Source organism: Numenius arquata, chromosome 3 (assembly GCF_964106895.1).
Source record: "Numenius arquata chromosome 3, bNumArq3.hap1.1, whole genome shotgun sequence".
Classification (NCBI taxonomy): domain Eukaryota; kingdom Metazoa; phylum Chordata; class Aves; order Charadriiformes; family Scolopacidae; genus Numenius; species Numenius arquata.
In genome coordinates, this window is record NC_133578.1 from 21,221,679 (window position 1) to 21,240,780 (window position 19,102).

A 19,102-nucleotide genomic window follows, 5' to 3' on the forward strand; every position below is an offset into this window, starting at 1 on the left:
AAATTAACTATATTCAAATTTGCAAACACGTCAGTGTCTCCTAACTAGTTAATCTGCAGCTTTCTTGCATCACTGGAAAGAAGGGAGCACAATGGCAGCATGCTTGCAAGGAAACGGTAGTTTGTCACTTTTCAGCTAAGCTCTGTCAAGAGACTTAGCACAACTCAGACCTAATGAGTGATGTGTAGAATGTTAATCATACATAAAAGTTCCACTGATGTTAACAAATCAAAAATCCCATATTTCAGTGTATTACCCCCAAGAGTTGAAACTGGTGAGGACCACTGCAAAACAGTGAAAGTCTTCTAATACCATGCTTAATTTATAAATTTGCTCCTGAAAGGAGAAAAACGATGGTCAAAGATGTGACATTAATGGAAAAGAGCACAGCATATGGAGTGCTTAAAGCAGCATGAATTGTCTAGAGGTAACTACACATCCCTTCTGATTCCCTCATGCATCTGTGCATATACTCATTAGCAGTTGTACATCTGTGCAAAAAGTCCAGAAACAATGCTGGATCACTCTTCAAGTCCTTCTATGTTGGCTTTTAAAGACTCTTGTGAGGTTAGTCTGGAATTACAAATTGTTTATACAAGGTTTTCAATATTTATGTAAAGATTTGAGAAAAAGCTATCATTACTTTCTTTTGTATTTCAAAACAATTTCAAAATGTTGTAATAAGGTACTAGTTCTGTCCTTATGGTCACTCCTTTGATAAATATTCAGATACCATGTTCATATAAACATTTAGATATTAAACTTGTGAACTCACCTCAAAATTATAGCTCAGACAGAGTTCCAAGGATTGAGAACATAGTTTAGTATTGTTTTGAGCCAAATACACCTGGGCCATCAGTAAGTGTGCATCTGCATATGAAGGATTCCTTTCAAGGCAGTAATGCAGATGACTTTGGGCTGCTTCAATATCCCCTGGGAAGTTAAAAAAGGGAAAGTGGAAGAGCAGTTGATATGAAATACAGAGCATTTATTAATTATCCACCAATTTTATAATTTGGGGTGTGTGTGTTTTTTGTTGTGTTTTTGTTTTTTAAAAATAATATGAGCATTTAGTGAACAAACTCACATACGAAGTGTTGGGTGGCTATGGAATGAAATCAAAACCAGGTCAAAGCTAAGATATTTTCCCAGTGTTCCATCTGTAAATCATTCAGTAAGTGATTTTTTTTGGAAGCAATAGATAAAAAAATACCGTATTTATGTGTCTGTACAAAATCATACAAATCACAAAAAAAGGCAGCGCAAATGTTCTTCACTTAGCTGTAAGTAAGTGTTCTGCAGTGAAAGAAAAATATTCATTATGATTTAAAAGTATGAAATTATCTTTTATATTAAAGAAAGTAAAGAAGTGGATAGCTAGCATTCATGTAACATTTACCTGACAAGTATTTTACTTTTGCAATTAAAAAGATAGCTTGTTGAAGACCAGGCACAGTTTTTACCACAGTTTCAAGAACAGAAGCACAGTGCTTGAGAAGTGGGGAAGGAGACTGCCCAGGACTTGCAGGCTAGGAGTAAAAGACAAAAACAAAACCAAAAAGCAACACTGCAGTTGACAGGTTTTAGAGTTTAATTTCATTTTAAGTCTGAACTTCACTTTAAACTCAAATGAGCAATAGTAAAGCATTGTTATTTTCTTCAGCCCAAAATACTAAAAGCTGTCATTGTGAAGAAATATAAAAAAGTTTTAAATTTAAGGGGGCAACTCTTCATATCAGCAGGAACACAAGACACCCTCATGGACTTCAAGGATGAGAAAACACTTCAGACCTGACATAAGCTGAAGAGTCAGTCCATAAACATTTGGCAGCAGAAAGGGTTCTGGTCCTGTCCCTCCTACCCTCAATTCCACACCACAGAACATATCCCTACTGCCAGCAAGAAATTATTTCTCAACAAAGCTGAGAAATAGCTACTTTCACGTAAACTGCTAGTAAAATGTACCACATTTTAGTTCCTTATTATCAGAAATGTTGTTTATTTCCCTCTGTTACTTTAGCTAGTTGCTAACTGTTACATATAAAAAAGGAAAAGGCAATCTAAAGATCCTTCTGCTCACAGCTAACATTACCAGAGGACCCATGTCCTGGGGAAGCAGCAATCCTCCACTATCAAACCGGAAACCTCCACTGCCTGCTGAAACTCCTCACTTTCTAATACCATGGACTCCTTTTTGCAAAAAAGGAGATAATGAAACTTCAGGAAAAGCCTATCTTTTCTTTTACAAATCATTCTATGGACAGGAAAAAGTTTTCATTCCAAATTAAAAACCATCATCACCATTAAGTACTTCTGGAATATACCCCAAGGATATCTTCAGACAAGACACTACCTCACAGAATGACACTTCTTATTTTTCTCCATCCATGACACGAAATTGTCATCGCTACCGATGTTTTAGACTTTCAAGCATTACCGCTTTGTTATAGGTGGTAGGATGGATCATAACAATGGAAAACTACTTGTTTGCCTGTTAGATTTTAAAACTGTACATAAACAAATATTTATGGGAAGGTTCTATAATTAGACTAGAAATCTGCTGATGACAGGATAACAAGAGCCGTCTCCCAGCTATTTCAGATGAATAATCTATTTAAGGAAGACTCTTTTTAAAGAAACTTTAAACGTGTTTCTTCTGCTTTAGAGATGTCAGATCCCTATTCAATTTATTAAGTTCTACATGTCTTTGTTGCTAAAACTAGCACAAACAAATCCAGCCACAGAAAATCAGCCATCCAAGTGAGATTTTTCTTTGGGATTAGTAATCATATAAAAAAGTGGTATACCACTGATTTTTACCAACACACCAAAGAAACACACTTTTACTTAAAATAAATTCACATTTTAAGAGAGAAAATTTTTCAACTTTTACTTCGTGATTAACTGATCTCAACATTAAATCCAAGAATAATTTCCATTTTCAGACAGATGCGATCTACAGCCGCTTACCTGTGCTGGGCAAAAATTAAGATATTCCCTAATGATTTCTAGCAAGAAATCAGGGTTTAGTTTTTCAAAGTATTCCACACCAAGAGGAAAACCATGCAAAGATGAAAAGTGAGTATCCAGAACATCATTCAATAAGGCAAGAACTTCTTCCTGTCTCTTATGTTTTTTCATAGCTAGGACTGCACGCAAGAAAGATAATTCCTAAAAAAAAAAAAAAAAAAAAAAAAAAAAAAGAAATAAAGCATTCTTCATACTCCAGGTATGTTCACCTGTTAGTCATACAATGTTACATAATTAATAATGTTAGCTATTTCTTCTTTATATTTAGGGATACTGCAAGGTATTTAGTATGTTCACTGTAAATGACACTGATGATTATTGTATCAATGCATTCCTTTAATTTGTGCAAGAAGCTCTACATTTTTCTGAGCGCAAAATCCTGAAAATAATTAACAACCCTCCCTTCCTGACATTTCAAGCTTATATTCAGAGATGAAGCACTGCAGGAAGGCAATGATGTTTTTGCTCTGCAAGCAAACAGCCTGTGTTGCAAAGTCAGGCAACACATTACTTAGGTTAATAGGAAGAAAAACTGAAATTTCGATTTAATGGTACTCCATTATGAATGCTCTGCTCAAGTGACTGAAATATAGAATATGAAGTAGCCAGTAGATCACAATTCAGACTGTAATCAAAGGATTAATGAAGGAAGATATCCCCTACCCCAGATTTCCCAATGGACTGTTGAATTTCATTAAGAAACTCCAACTGCTGCTCTGCATCTTCTAATTGCCCTTGTATAAGCTGACAACGGATAATACCTGTAACATATTTAAGCATTTTATTGCAGATTTGTCTCCCTAGTCAAGCACATGCTTTGTTTTCTAAATTAATCTTTTCTCTCCTCAACCTCTTCATAAAGTGAGGATACAAGAAGAACAAATAGATCAAGACTTATGGTAATACAGATTTTACACACTTAAAAATACTTAGGATAGATGATGCATGGTTGATACACTAATATATGCAATGCCATAAAGCAGTTTCATGGAAAGATCTCATCCCTTATATTACAAAGTTTAGAACAGTGAATTCAACTGGTTCTAGACTAAGTAGAAAAACCATAAAGTCTGGCTTCTAAATTCAGAACAAGTACAAGCAAAATTAAATTAAAAAAAAAAACAAAACACAAAACCCCCCAAGCCCCAAACACACACACACACACACACACACACACCCCCCATTCCTACCCCCTAAATTTTTCACACTGTTTGAAGTTTCAGATTAGAAGGCAATAGTACAGCCAAGGAGAAAAAAGTGCAGGGGAAAATCTGTGATTCAAGTACACCATATTTACTCTCCATTTTTTTGACAGATATTGGACTTCACCAAAAGCAATGTTTATTTTTTCTCAAAGAATGTAACGTACATCAAAAGTATCAGATGTTTTGACTTGATTATTTTTTTCAATCTAATTTAGACACATATGTAGGCACGGACAGCTTGTTCAACCGCCCTTGAATTTTTTATTTCTCTAGCACCTAGGAGTTACCAAGCACTACAGAAATAAAATAATAATTAAAAAAAAATAAAATACAGTCACATCTCTGTCCTTGCCATTCTAATTCAAAGGAGAACAGTTTCATTTTCAAAAGGAAAGCCAAAAGATATATCTAGTGAGGAGAAACTGTTGCTACAGGGAAGACAGCATAACATTAACTGCCCAACAATCCCATTCTAATAGTTCTAGATTCTCCTAGTAGCAGTAGTAGGAAGACTTAATCAAGAAAGCGTCATCTTTGTCTTAAGACCAGTAAAAACCCAAAGAAAGTGTAAGACCTTACCAGTTAATGCAGAAACACTTGTTTCATCAAGTGTCATAGCAGTCTTGTACCATTTTAAAGCTTCTTTCACTTTCCCTTGTAAAATCATTTGGTAGCCAAGTTCAGTAGCAAATTCTGCATCGTCAGATGCCAAATCAGATGCTCTTTCAACTAAGGTTTGTGTATGTTGAAGGATGAGTTGGTTTCGACCACACTAATGGTAAGAATAATCTTTAAATCTTAAGTTTTTCTTATTTTTCAGATTCACTTAGAAAAAACACACTGAATATTACTGCAGCGTCTAGACAACAACATCTCTAACTAATATTATCTGTAGTAATTCTATAAAAATTGTGACATTAAAGTGTGCTGGATTCAAACATAAATATACAATACCATACAATAAGGAAGAGTTGATGGTTGCTTTGAATGCTTCCTTAAAACTGATCTAATCAAAGATTAAAGAAACCTCCAGTTTCAAGCCTATGTGATTAACTTTGTCACTTTGTTACATTAAGAATATGGTTCGTAGACATTTGAGTGTCTTTTCATTGGAAATCTGTTTCTCATTTAAAAGCAAGCAGTGAAAATATTTTTGGAATGCTTACATATTGTAATTCATACTGAACGTAAAACTTTAAATAATGTAGTTACCAAAGGATACACAAGGCAATTTCAATTGTCAGCAATCTTCTACTTTTTAGTAGACATCTAACATTTGTCTACCAGAAAGTAAAACAAAACCCAAGATATATAGATAGTTGTATGCTGCTTAAGAAAATAAACAAACCACAAACCCCAAACAAAAAACATACTCACTGTTCTACTGAAAGCTAAAGCCATTTTACAGAAGAGCTGTGCATTACGTGGTTCTAACTTGTCCAGTGCCTTAATTAGGTCTCCCAGTCTTGCTGATGCCTTGGAGAAACAGGAGTAATATAATAAATAATAGAAAGAATGAACAGACTAGGACAATTGAACAGCTTTCACTAGAAACTAGTCAATTTTACTGTGCAATATCTTGAAATTTAAACTCAGAAGTTATCAGGGCTAGGAGTTAGATTTATTTTGGAATTCCTAGAAAAATACTCTGGAATAGTAAAGTGACAATGAAGTAGATCATGTATCCTCTTTACATGCTCTAAAAAAAAAAAAAGTGGAAGACTTGAATCGAATCTGATATAAAGGAAGCATCCCATAAAGCAAGATAGTCTAAGGAATCCCTGATCTGTGAATCTTGCTCCAGTTTCACTGTGATACAGACGTACACGCTCAAAACCAAAAACACTTCAGATGCTCAGACTTTTAACATCACAGTTTCTCAAACCCCCTAAGGTACTTTAGATATCTCTGGAGTTACAAGAATAAGATATATGGGGTTTTTTTAAATATGATTTTACATGTAGACACTGAATCATGGATAAATTTCATCAGTTTTTAAATTTTTTTTCCTAGACAGGAGTCTTAGTCCCATGGGACTTTTTACCCCAGAATCTTTTGTCTACATGCTACCGCGTCCAGCAAGTTTCATTCCTGGACAGCTTTACTGAATTGGAGTCTGCAATCACTGTTTCTCCATATTTCATACAATTGTGCATAAGTAAGACTTACATTTGATTATAAATACACTAATGACTAAACAGTTCTTTGCAATTACTAATAACGTGTTAAACAACCTAAAATACCTTTTCCTCTAGAACTTGAAAAAACATACAAAACACTTAAAACACTTTACTTTTTTTGCTAAATCTCCACTTATATTATACCAGCATCTTTGTATAACGAGAAAAACATATATACAAATATTTAATGATTTTTCATGACAATTTAGATAATGTATTTTAAAATTTCCTGAAAAATGGCACAAGCATCATATACACAAAATACATGCATATATCCCTGTGCAGAAAAGGATCTTGGGAGTAGAAGGAAAAGAGAATTCTTAGAGCTAAAAAACCCCAGTAAATTGTCAAAAAAAGGGAACAAAGCACAGGTTCTACAATGTAATGTTCGCAGACTGTCGTTACATGACTATGACCCCCTCCAAAAATTTATCACTACAATACCTCAATATTTCCCTTACTTCAATTAATAAAATACTTAAAATTAATGGAAGGCTTACACTATCTTCTAAATTTATAAAAAGAGCATTTAAACACTAAAAGATTACTTCGATGATTTGGATCAACATAATTCAATTAACGGTCCAGAGGAGACTTCTGGGCTTGATTCCTGTTCTCTGGGTGAGTAAAAAATTATGTTTCCCTTGGCATCCAGAAAACACCCCAACAATAAAATAAAACAGCCATTTGAGTCAGAATAGACGAATATATCATAGATAAGTACTGTAGCACAGGACGAGACAAAGTTTATGAGGATAAGACATAAAGAAGATAGTGCATGTGGGATCTAGTCCCTACAAAGGCTGTGTTTTGCTCAACAGTCTGCTACTTAAAAGACTCACCTCAGAGATATTTCCTTCCCTGCACAGATAATGCAGGGCCTCCATTCTTATGGCTTCTAAATTGAGGGCATCTTTCTGCAATAGTCTAAAACCAAACAAAAGGCGAATGTAAAGAAATCAAAAACCAAACCTTTGCTCAGTCATCTGGTTTATTCTAAAAGGTGAATAAAATAACTTGTACTGCACAGTCACTTTAAGTCATAGCTCTCAACCGAAAGCACAGCTTTGTTTCTTCATGCATATGTCAAAAAAGGTCCTCCTCCATCCAAAATGAATTCAGGTATTGATGTAGTACCCTCACAGAACTGGAAGGCTGGGTTCTAATAACATGAATTAGTTTATATTTATTTAAAACACCATCCTGATTTAACATTCAAATTCATTAAGAATGAATGGAAACCTATCTACTTTTGTTTCGAAGTGTTCTTGCAGTGTAAACATGGCAAGAACATAATTAGTGATGTGCTACTTCATACTCAACCTGTGTGCCGTTTCAACTGCCTGCTCCCAGTCCTGCAGGGCTAGTTGTAGCTTCATTTTCTTTATGAAAGCAGGAATGAAGTTTGGAAAGTTTGCAATTATCTGGTTCACAGTTTCCAGAGCTCCTGAATAATTCTGTCGGACCTCAAAATACTGTGCCTAATGGAAGGAAGAGAAGTAACATCAAAAGCCTGTACACTCATATAGGTGAGAAGATCCAGAAATTCTTTCATATAGAAATCAGGAAAAAGAAGCTAGTAAGAGAAAAATCTTTAAGAGATAATTTTACTTCAGCAACAGCCACAACTAGAGATACTGCAACAATTAAATAGCAAAACATGACATGTAGTAAGCGCTCTATCACAAAGGTAATTGCAGTTCAACGATTACAAGTTACTGTTCAGTTGTTAGCAAGCAAAAGAGAGAGAGATGTAACCAAAGAGTAAAAAAGTCTTATTAGGTTTCAAATAACTTTGTATAAATCAGCTCACAATTTTAGGATATTGAACATAACCCACAGATTTAAAAATTTTTTCAAGCCCTGAGATATGTATCACTTAAAAACCCACACTCAGCAGGTCACTGCTGTTGTTGCCAGAATTAACATTTTTTTAAATTGTAAAGCAACTTACATGGCACTTTAAATACATAACTACTGCAGAAGTATCAAGTATCATAGTTTTAAATGAATTTGATTAGAAATCAATTTAGGACTTAAATCCTCTATACTGCTCCGATTTTACTTGCCATAATCCAGGTGCCTGTGTGGATGTCACTTTATTTCATATTTTTGAAATAGAAATGGTGCAAACATAGTAGTTTCTGAGATTTAATTTCTTAAGCCATAGCAAGATATTTATCTGTCTAAAATCTAACTGCAGTAACTAAATTTAAGATATACTGGCAATTGAACTCAACAGTCCACATACAGCCAAGCACACATGCCTAACCAAATACTACTGTGCGCACTCTCCTGGACTTTAGTCTTACTTTCATTGAACAATTCTTTTCTGCATTTAGCTTTAAAATATTAAATAAACATTATATTAATAAGTAGCAATGTCTGTGATATACTCTGAAACAAAAAATGTGCAAAGAAAACAATTCATGCCACTCCCTTAATGAAATATAATCAAAACAAACACTTGAAACAGACTGACAATGATTTAAATAGCGTTAACAATGTTGACAGACAATCACACTACAGTGTTTAACTACTTTTTTTTTTTTGCCATGGCACACAGCAATTTTGTAATGTGGACAGGTATCCCATACAAAAAGGAAGAAATCACACATAGTTTTACATTTCCAGATGATCTGAAAACTCATTTCTTACATATAAATACAGGAATTAGAACAGTTTTTCTTGTATATATAGTAAAATCATAACCTCAATATACATTTAGATTAATTGTATTTAATCTATACTTTTATTTTTTTATGCTGGTGTGCAATGGACTCTAAAGTATCATCTGGTAATTTTCTTTCAAGGGTGTCAAAAAAAAAAAAAAAAAAAGAAAACCACATAATTTTAACATACCGAAAAGAAATACAGATGTGCGGGAAGAAATAATTACCAGCTCCAGTTCATCCAAAAAAAAAAAAAAAAGTGGAAATTCTATCCAGTAAAACACTATCCCACTGCAGCAGTGTTTTATAGTAGAGAAATGTAATAATAGAAGAACACCCCCGAAATTCATAATTAGTATATGGTAACAGACACGGTGTAACATTACTGCAACCCAGGTATGCCCTTTTGTCTTAATCGACAAAGTGAGAAGTCTTACGAACCTCCACTGTTTGTTAAAATTAACTACAAACTACTTCAAATGGGCTGTCTACCACAGGAAACAGAACTGTCAGTGTATTTTTATTGTGCTAGTAATAAATTTGTGTGATAACTGTTCTATATTCCTCAAAAAAAAAATCATAAATCAATTAAGACTTAATTTCTGCTAAAACCTAGCCTTCTCCTCTGAACAAAACCAGCATGACTGAGCTATATTTCTATTTCCTGGATAAGCTCACTTATCATAGAAAACTCTTCTCAGCATCTCCCTAATCACTCTACAAGACTAATATGACATTTAGGAAGCATTAAAATCATGAAGCAAACCTACTTTACCAAGCAGAGCAAAAACATCATTGCCTTCCTGCAGTGCTTCATCAAAGTATTTCACAGCTTTTTTAATGTGAGTTTCTTTCCCACAGGTGAGATCAAGCCACGCTTTCAAAATTAACCCCTGTAAACAAAACATAAATTGGAATTCTTTGCTAACTAGGTAGTAAAATAGTATACTAGATACAGTAATAAGTAGAAATAACCTAAAAATAAAGTAGGACTTGAATTATCTAGCTATTAAAAATATGTATTTGAAATTATAGCCAGTCTACAGCACAACCTAAAATATTAGTAATTAATTCCAGCATGAAATTAATCAAATATGCACAATGGCACTGAAGTAGTACATGCTCAGCAGACAGAACATAACTTTGCAAAACTGATCGCATAGGATTGCGAACATTTCCACAGAATATTTTCTGACGATTTTGTTTATCTAAGACACTGAAAAACATACGGCTGCTGTCTTTTTTTCTACTGTCTGATTAAAAAGAAAAACCTGTATGTGAAGGGCAAAGATCTGACATTTCCCAAATCCTCAACAGTATTATAAAATAATACAGTACTTAGAACTTTTAAAAGGTGAAATGTGTTTTCATTGAAGAAATTATTACTTGTGATTAATGAATTTTATTTCTCTTATGTGTTCCAGACGTTTAATTATACCTTAAGTAAATAAAATCTATTTTGAAGTGCTGCATTATTTAACCAAATTATAATTGCCATCAAAACAAATATTTAAACTATAAAATATCACTAGCTCTTTCATAACATAAAGCTAAAGAAGTGAGTCATGCATTTAAAACTCAAAGGTTAGTAGGAGAGGCATATTTTGTAATTGCTAACCATCAGGGACATGATTTTGTTATGCAAAAGAAACTGGCTGAAATTCATATACTTAGGCATTCTAAAAAAATGGAAAGTATTTTACTACTATATTAGGAGTACATAAAGTATCTTATCAAAACAAACTGCATGTACTAAGCAATTAGTATTTCACTAAGTTTAAGCACCCCTAACCACCTCCCAAATGTCTAAAGTACATGTGACACTGGATTGCTGAACTAGGAAGAGGGATAAGCATAAGTGAACCCAGAAAAAGGAAAACTGTTTGTTTTCTATATATTTAAATGCTAATCTACATTTTTATGTACGGGCACATGCCTCTGTAAAAAAAAAAAAAAAAAAAGGTAATTATTTCAAATCTATTAAATACTTTATCTGGAAACATTTCCTACTAAGCAACATTCCCAAATAGTGTCTCTTAAAAACAAAAACAAGCAAACAAAAACCAACTACTATGCTTTCAATAAGCAAAGTCATAAATACTGCTAGTATACCAAAATGGCATATCCTTAGTCTTTTAGAAATTAATGTATTCATGCTTTATTATATCCTTAATTATTGCTTAATTAGTAAAAATTAGCCAGTAAAATAATTACCGATTTTAATTAATAATCAGTGATAGTTCAAAAGCTAAGACACTACTTAAATTCATAATGTAATTTCAGAAATTAATGTTTATTTAGAATAGTTGCAGATTTCTAACCCATGTAATATCATATAAACCATAAAACTGTAGATTACAAATTGAGCAACATACTGAACCACACAGAGGAACAATCCAGAAACGTTTATGTTTAATACATTAAACATATGTTTAATATGCATTCAAGTAACAGCTCTGCCTTGAAGACATCTGACAACAACAACAACAAAAAAAAAACGTTACTTTTGTTTTTTCTCTCCTTGAATTAAAGCTGATATCTCCTTTAAAAAAATAACACAGTAAGTTTTCAGAAACCTCTTTAAAGATCCTAGTGAATTTTGATGTCTGTATATAAATGCAGAAGACATTGTTACACACAACACTTAAACAGATTTTAAAATAGATTACATTCAGTAAAACCCCATGCAAATTTTGCCTTTAACAACTGTTGAAAATTTAAATCCCTGACACTCTGGGTATTTTTGAATCTTCAGATTCAAAACAGGTGTCTCCCTCTAGTGAGGCTACCACATTTAGTTTTTGCTAGAAATTATGATGCTCAGTATCAAAGTAGCAAAATTGGCATAACAACATATTATTTACATTTGTCAATGCAGACCTCTCATTTCTTAAGTGAAAATGAATACTTAGTGGGCAAAAAAATTAATTATGGGAATTCTACTCGGCCCTGTCAAATGAACTAATGACATCAAGAAAGAAAGTATTAGAACAAAAAAACAGTTAAATGAAACCTCCAAATAGCATTGGTGCAGTAAGTCTACCTTTGTAGGATACATGGTCCTACTACTATTTTACATAGAAAAAAAAGAAGTTACCTCTTTACCACCACCAGAAACTTTGATCATTCTATCAACATATTCACGGGCTTTGTCCTCACGACCAAGATGCCACAAAAATAAGCCAGCGAAGTAGAGAGCCTGCTGTCCTGCTGTTTTACGTTGCTCCTTCATTTTTGCATCCAACTCTAGAATAGCATCTCGATCTGAAAAGATTTTGTTCAGAGCTTTTTTGATAGCATCTCAAAATATCACAAGAGGAACACATAAGCCAAAGGCTTCCAAAGCAAATATTGTTCTCTGTATTGCATATTGATAAACACACAGGCAATCCCTCCCAATTTAAAATATTAATTTGGTACAGGCATAAAAGATAGAAGAAGGTTCCCTCCAACATGGTCATTGTGCAAGAACCCTGCTGTTTGTTAAATCTTAGCAATCGTAGCTGAGACTTCTGCCAGATAAATGGAAACTTGACAATAAGGTTCACATTTATACCAGTGTCTGCCAAGCAAGTAAACAGTTAACTGTAGAGTAGCCCTAAATGCTGAACACAAGATGATTTAGCTCCAGAATCCCTGGAAAACATGGTGCATTTCTTAACACTAAAGCTCATTTTCCTCCATCCTCGTTGTTATTGTCAGTTGCTCTCATCAGATTAACCCGATATAGAAATTTCATGTGGTGTGTGTGACCTACTGCCAAATATTTTCTTTCACCCACATTCATTTCTGCTCCTTTTTTAGGAGCCATTAAAAACCAAATGTCTGACTCTTATTGCCATGACTTCCTCAGACAGTCTTAAAATGCATGCTAATTTTGCTGCCCTACACTATTAATGCTCAGGGACTCAAATAAGAGTGATGTCATGAGTCAGAGCTGTTTCATATCATACTGCTTAACAAAACTGTCAGTAACAGTTATAAATCTGCACAGTCTGGAAGATACAAAGACAAGAGTTTAATGACAACTCTATTTACCAGATAAAGCAAATATGTTTTTGGGAATATCATACTTAGCAAAATAACCCCAGTTTTTAGTTGGAGAAAGGAATACCAACGTTCATGAAGTTATCTTCCCCATTTGTAAAGTCGGGGTAGCTTGAAAGACAGAAATGGCATGGCTTTAATGACTTCTTAAATTGCAGTTCTGCTCAAAAGTACTGACATCAGACAAGACAGAAAAACAATCACAAGAAGCTTGATTCAATTATTTTTTTCCATAAAAGATTTTTCATCTTGGTAGATAAATCATTATTTTTTTTAGTGTTTTATTTTAACATTCAGTCTTACTCTTCACAGTTTTGTGTTTTGATATTTTTGCTTACAATCTTGACAAATTTCACTCAATTCAGTACCAGATACCATGTCAAATGCAAAGCTGGAGTATACCTTTTTAAATTAGGCAGAATTAGTCTACAACTTTCAGATCTTCACACACAGGTGTTTAAAGCATAAAGCAGTATTGTCCTAATAAGCATACCTGGATTAGGGCTCTTTTTATGAGCATAAATCAGAGCCATCACTGTACAAAGTGACACCTCCTGTTTGTTTTTAATTGATTCCAACTGTCGAATACTCTCTTGGATGTCACCTAGTAAAAACAAGTACAGAACAGGCTATAACATTTTTCAAGACAAGGAATATCAGCATCAAAACCTCAACCTAACTTAAATTTTTCCCTCATTTTTTCTTCTGTATTTGATAACACCTTCTTCATAACTTCCTTCATTATTCACATACCCATTTTCACTTGTTTGTGCAAGTCTTTCAGACAGAGACATGAAAGAAAAAAGCATCTCAATGCCAAAATCTTAAAAGGAGTTATGTGCTAGTTCTGCCAACTCCCATAAAGATGACAACCGTGTTTATTATTTCTTTTGTACAGGACACTGTTTCTATATATATCCAGGATTTTTGCCTTGTTTGCGTGAATCTTTTGAATATCAATAGAGGAGACAATATCTTGATAAATAGGAATGCAAAACAGACAAGAAAAAAAAGTCAGGGAGTTTGGGAAAAGATACACCACCTCAAAATCTTTTCAATCCTTCCTAGCCCCCTGCCACAACCCTCCCCCACTTCAGGTTACTTATTAATCCATTATTATTCCCTGACATCCTTGAAATATGCATTTAGCTAAAGAAACTTCTTAAAACAGTTTAATGTACACAATGATCACCCCAACAGGTATCAACTGTTAGCCCCTCTGTAGCAGATAGATATAACAGAGTCAGATACAGCTGCATTAAAGGCAAGAAATACTAGCTCAAATAAACAAATTTACCTTTGTGATACAATGCAAGGGGCATTTGGATAGGGCTCAAATTCCTTCTAAGGAACCCGTTTACCTGACCCACGTTCATGTAACCATTTAAAAACAAACAAACAAAATAAAAAAAAAAAAAAAAAAAAAAAAAGAGATACTCATTATTTCTCACTTCAGATCAGTTTCATTCAAAACGCGTGAGTCTGTATGAGCCAGGTCATAAAACACGGGTAATCTTCTAAACATGGGAACATTCAGACTCCGTAATATGGACTTCTTTTTGCGCAGTAGACTAAATACTACATTTTGTGACGCCAGGAAGACCAGCGTTTTGGGAGGGCGGCGGAGGGACGGGACAGGACACAACCCCCAGCTCCCCAGCCCCACCTTACCTGCCCTCAGGGCGCCGTAAGCCCGGTAGAAAAGGAACACCGGATCGCTGCCCAGCCGCCCCAGCGCCTCATCCGCCGCCGCCCGGACGTGGTGGAAGTAGCCTTCTTGGCAGTAATAATTGAGCAGGGCCTGCGGGGGAGGCGGCCTCTGGTCACTCGCGCGAACGCTTTACCCGGGACGGCTGGAGAACTCCCGGACTAGACGGGACCGGACCGGCCCCGCCTGGCCGCTCGCCCTCCTGCCCCAGGCTCCACCGCCCCCTCCTGCGGCCCCACGCCCGCGGAGAAAACCGGGGCGTGAAGGCGCCCGGCGGCAGCACCTACCTGTTGCACCTCAGCGTCCATGGTTGCTACCCAGCACCGCTGAGGAAGGGGTCTCCGGAAGGGTGAAGGACCGTGCCTAGCCTCACGCTGCTATTGGCTGGCTTGCAGGAGCGCCCACTGCCATTGGCTCGGAGGGAAAGGAGGCGGGAGAGACTCGGGAAGAAAAACTTGTCGAGACCGCAGGAACGTCTCTGGCAGCCTATTGGATTCTCGGGAGATGGGGGCGGGACCACCCAGACGGGAGGCCCCGTACCATTGGGTGAGAGGTGGGGGGGCGGGGAGGTGCGGCTGGCTTTCCGTGAGGAGCGCTGCCGTCCTTTAGTTCCTCACTACCTGAATGCTGAATGGAAAGCTTTCAGAATTTATTTATTTTCTTGGGTTTTTTTGGCTGGACAATACGACTAAGTGGCCCACATTCCATATATTTCATCATGTGTCTTAATACTGAGCGCTTCGAGGTGTGCGAAGCTTCTCTGTAGAAATTAAATGGCAATGGGGTAAAATCAAATACAGAAAGTTCTTTTTCTTTTTTGTTTTTGTTTTTGTTTTTTTTTCTTTTTCTTTCCTCCTAGGGAATTACAGAGTTGCGAAGACTAGTACAATTCAGGTTTTCCCCTGGAGGTGAAAGCGTTCTTAGTTGTCGTTTCTAGACACAAGAAACAACCAACCGCTGGTAAATAACATTCCTTTAGAGCGGTTGTGCTGTCCGTCCAGCGGGAAAACCATTAATATTGCCATTTAGTACAAGGAGGCAAACCCATCTTCCATGGAATTAGTAGGTGAAGGTGGTTCTAGCAGAGAGCGCTCAGAGTAAGCTTTCCTAACAAATGCATCACACGGGGCACTATTCCATATCCCCAGTGTCAGGAAGGTGCCAAAGGCGGCGTATGTAAAGCATATTTAGTTGTCCTTGATGGCCAAGATGATCCTCAAAATTCCCTGTTATGTTTAAGTGGTGCTCTACTTGTTCCGAAGTAACATTTCAGCTTCTGTAACATTGAAAACCTAAAATGGGTATGAGAAACAAGTATTTTTGCGTGGCCGTGACCCATGATGTGCAGTGACAGTGGCATAGTTCTCATTTAGCTCAAAACTATTTCCTTGAGAAAAGCAAAAATTTAAAAAGCTCTGTATAGAGTATCAAAAAATACTCAGTTTATTGCCTTATTTTTGAAGCAGTCTAATATTCCTGTCAGTTTGTGGATAATTTACATACTTTTTAAGATAACCTTTTAAGATGTATTTTGTTTGCCTAGTAATCTGAAAACACCTTTTCATTTTGATACTTACACTTTTCTATGGAAAGTTTTAAATTTTTTTTCGTAATGCATTTCAGAACAATTTGAAGGAGAAACATTTTCCTTCCTCAAAAGATGTGTGGTGAATTTCAGGGAAGGTGCTATGAAATTTTATTTCTGCATATTAGCAACTGAGCAGGCATAGAGAATACTATTGCTCATAAACTGGTTCTATACTAAGTTCAGTATTCACTGCTGAGTGTTTTCAATATAAGTTGTAGAGGAATGCAACATAAAATTATGCAAGCATATAAATGAACATTTTCAGAAATTCACTGAAGCAATTGGTAAGGAATAACTGACAGGCACACTTTCCACCTGCATTTGCATTTTTCCATACCAGTATCCACAAATGATAGCTTCTAGGAACATAGCGCTTCCAGAGAGGTTCTTAAAAATTCCTGAGGACAAGACCAATGGTTATTCACTCCAATGCTGATTCACCTTTTTCAGAAATGCACTTGAATGCGAGATGTTCTGTAGCCTATTTGTGAACACTATACTAACAAGAATAAACTAGTTCTTATAATCTAAGTTGGTGAATTTCATGCATCTAGTACTATTTTCAGTCCTCACTTTCTCTGTGTAAACTCATGAATGCTCAGTTCTCATTCCTGTAAATGCTCCCGGCCTCCTGGGACACCCTCAGGACAGCTCTGGTATTTGGCAGTTGGGTACCCCACTGCGTGGAGCTGCTGCATGAACTCATAAAGTTACTCAGGGCAGTACCATTGATACGTGCAAGATCATCATGCTCAGTGTCTAACAGGCTGTCCTGGGTTGAGAGACACAGGACTAACTTTTCTTCTAATGCTGGGGAAAATTACACTTTTAGAAGACTCTCGTGTCTGAATTTGTGAAAATATTTACTTTACAGCCAGCCAGGCTCTGTGGGATTCAAGGTTAGTGTTTTCGAGCCTTGCCAGGTGCAGGGACAAGGAGGAGCAAGGCCTGGGCATTTGACCCAGGCTGGCCAACAGGAGTATTTCATACCATGAACGTCACATTCAATATAAATTAGAAAAGTTTGCTGCGTAGCTGGCTCTCTCCCTGATGGCGGCGGTCCGGACAACTCCTTGCCCCGGTGCCGGAGCCCTGAGGCCTTCCCTTCCTCCTGAAGCCATTGCGCTCCCAGTGTCCGATACTTGCTATCCACTGCTGGGAGTGCACAGCTTCCTGCTGATATAGATGGCTGAGTATAATTTCTGTATATCTTATATCAGTATCGGGATTAATACTGGTTCTTTAGTATTATTGTTAATTATTTAGTCTTAGTCTATTAAATCTATTTATACTTCAACCCTTGTGTTTCTTTGTGTTCCCCGATTCCCCTTTCCGGGTGGGGAGGGGTCATCGGGTGATAGAATAATTGTCTAACGACAATAGATTGTTATGGGCTCTCTCAAACCATAACACAGGCATTGAACTAGAAATCCCTAGTCGGTGGCTAACAAGCAAGTCCCAAGGATTTGCTTATGTGGGAGAACAGTATAGCTGGCTGTAAAAGGTTTCAGTATCCTTTCATTCTCTGCTTTTAGAAGCGTACCTTTTTATATAAATGTAAGATAATAAAGACAAAGGGAACATACAATAAAAAATGTAATCTTTATTATTTTGGCGCATTAATAATGTTGTTTAGCATCAGTTAGGGTAATAGTAGCATTTTCCTGCATGCAGTTCACTAATACAGTATTAGTCAATAATTTTAATAAAAGTCATCTATATTTAATTTTCCTGCGTAAGAAACATAAAATGTCCTTATGTGTTGGATTATACAATTTTGCTACTTTCTCTTTGTGAAAAAATATTGTGGACCCAAGATAATATTTAGAACGGTTCTAGTGCAGCATGAATCAAAAAAAAAAAAAAATTGTGAGTAAAGATGAGAAAAGATTAAGGATTCTGTGAAAGAAAGGTTGTATCTGGAAACTTATGATGCAGGCACTGCTTAGACATTCAGTTTGAACTTACACCATTTCCCAACTGCAAAAAAACTTAGATTTTTTAGAAGCAAATTATGAACTCATTTTGCAAAAAGTATTGACATGTTTGAAAATATTGTAAAAAATAAGAACCTACAGCTATCCATTCTCTTAGTTATATCTTGTTCTCTGGAGTTCTTCTGTGAAAAAGTGCTATGGACAGAAAGTAACAAAAATGGTGTGACATTAACCTGAAGATAAAATTCAGTTCTTGTTTTATGTACATAATGCTGAAAAATAAAATAAAATGATTTTTACAGTATTTATATTTGCTTATAAAATTCTAACCTTATTTTCAACAGGTTTAGTAGTTTTCAACATCTGTACAGTTTGGATATACACTATATGCTTTCCACTGAAAATTCAAAAATGTAAAACAAATAAGCTCCTAAGTAGCTGCAAAATATTGCTTAATGGTATGGAGGAATGAGGTCTTGTTGAGTAATTTATTTCATTTAGCTCTGATGTATGGCTTCCCATATTTAAGAATCCCGGACATTCAAAGGAAGAGCAGCATAGGCAATATAAACATGCATCGATAGCATCCAAACTATCTATAATGGTAGATAATACGTAATTTTACCTGTTGAAAGCTTGCACACTACACTTATTGTGGTACATATTTGATGCAATAAATGTGCTTAGGTCATTATCTGTTTGCTCAAACATGCACCACAGGTTAAAAATTACTAT

The 19,102-nt window shown here is 35.7% G+C and overlaps 1 protein-coding gene across 1 annotated transcript in view; it reads right to left on the bottom strand.

The window, feature by feature from the left end:
• Nucleotides 1-15,150, bottom strand: part of TTC21B (tetratricopeptide repeat domain 21B) — a 38,941-nt gene extending 23,791 nt beyond the window's left edge. Inside the window, exons 1-13 of the mRNA XM_074145037.1 lie at nt 15,130-15,150; nt 14,806-14,935; nt 13,628-13,738; nt 12,185-12,351; nt 9,858-9,980; nt 7,739-7,896; nt 7,258-7,342; nt 5,613-5,711; nt 4,815-5,007; nt 3,694-3,791; nt 2,971-3,171; nt 1,400-1,529; nt 776-933 (exon numbers count right to left, since the gene is read on the bottom strand). Of these exons, the coding sequence (XP_074001138.1) occupies nt 776-933; nt 1,400-1,529; nt 2,971-3,171; nt 3,694-3,791; nt 4,815-5,007; nt 5,613-5,711; nt 7,258-7,342; nt 7,739-7,896; nt 9,858-9,980; nt 12,185-12,351; nt 13,628-13,738; nt 14,806-14,935; nt 15,130-15,150 (1,674 nt within the window). The remainder of the gene's footprint in view (nt 1-775; nt 934-1,399; nt 1,530-2,970; nt 3,172-3,693; nt 3,792-4,814; nt 5,008-5,612; nt 5,712-7,257; nt 7,343-7,738; nt 7,897-9,857; nt 9,981-12,184; nt 12,352-13,627; nt 13,739-14,805; nt 14,936-15,129) is intronic.
• Between the last annotated feature and the right edge of the window lie 3,952 nt (nt 15,151-19,102).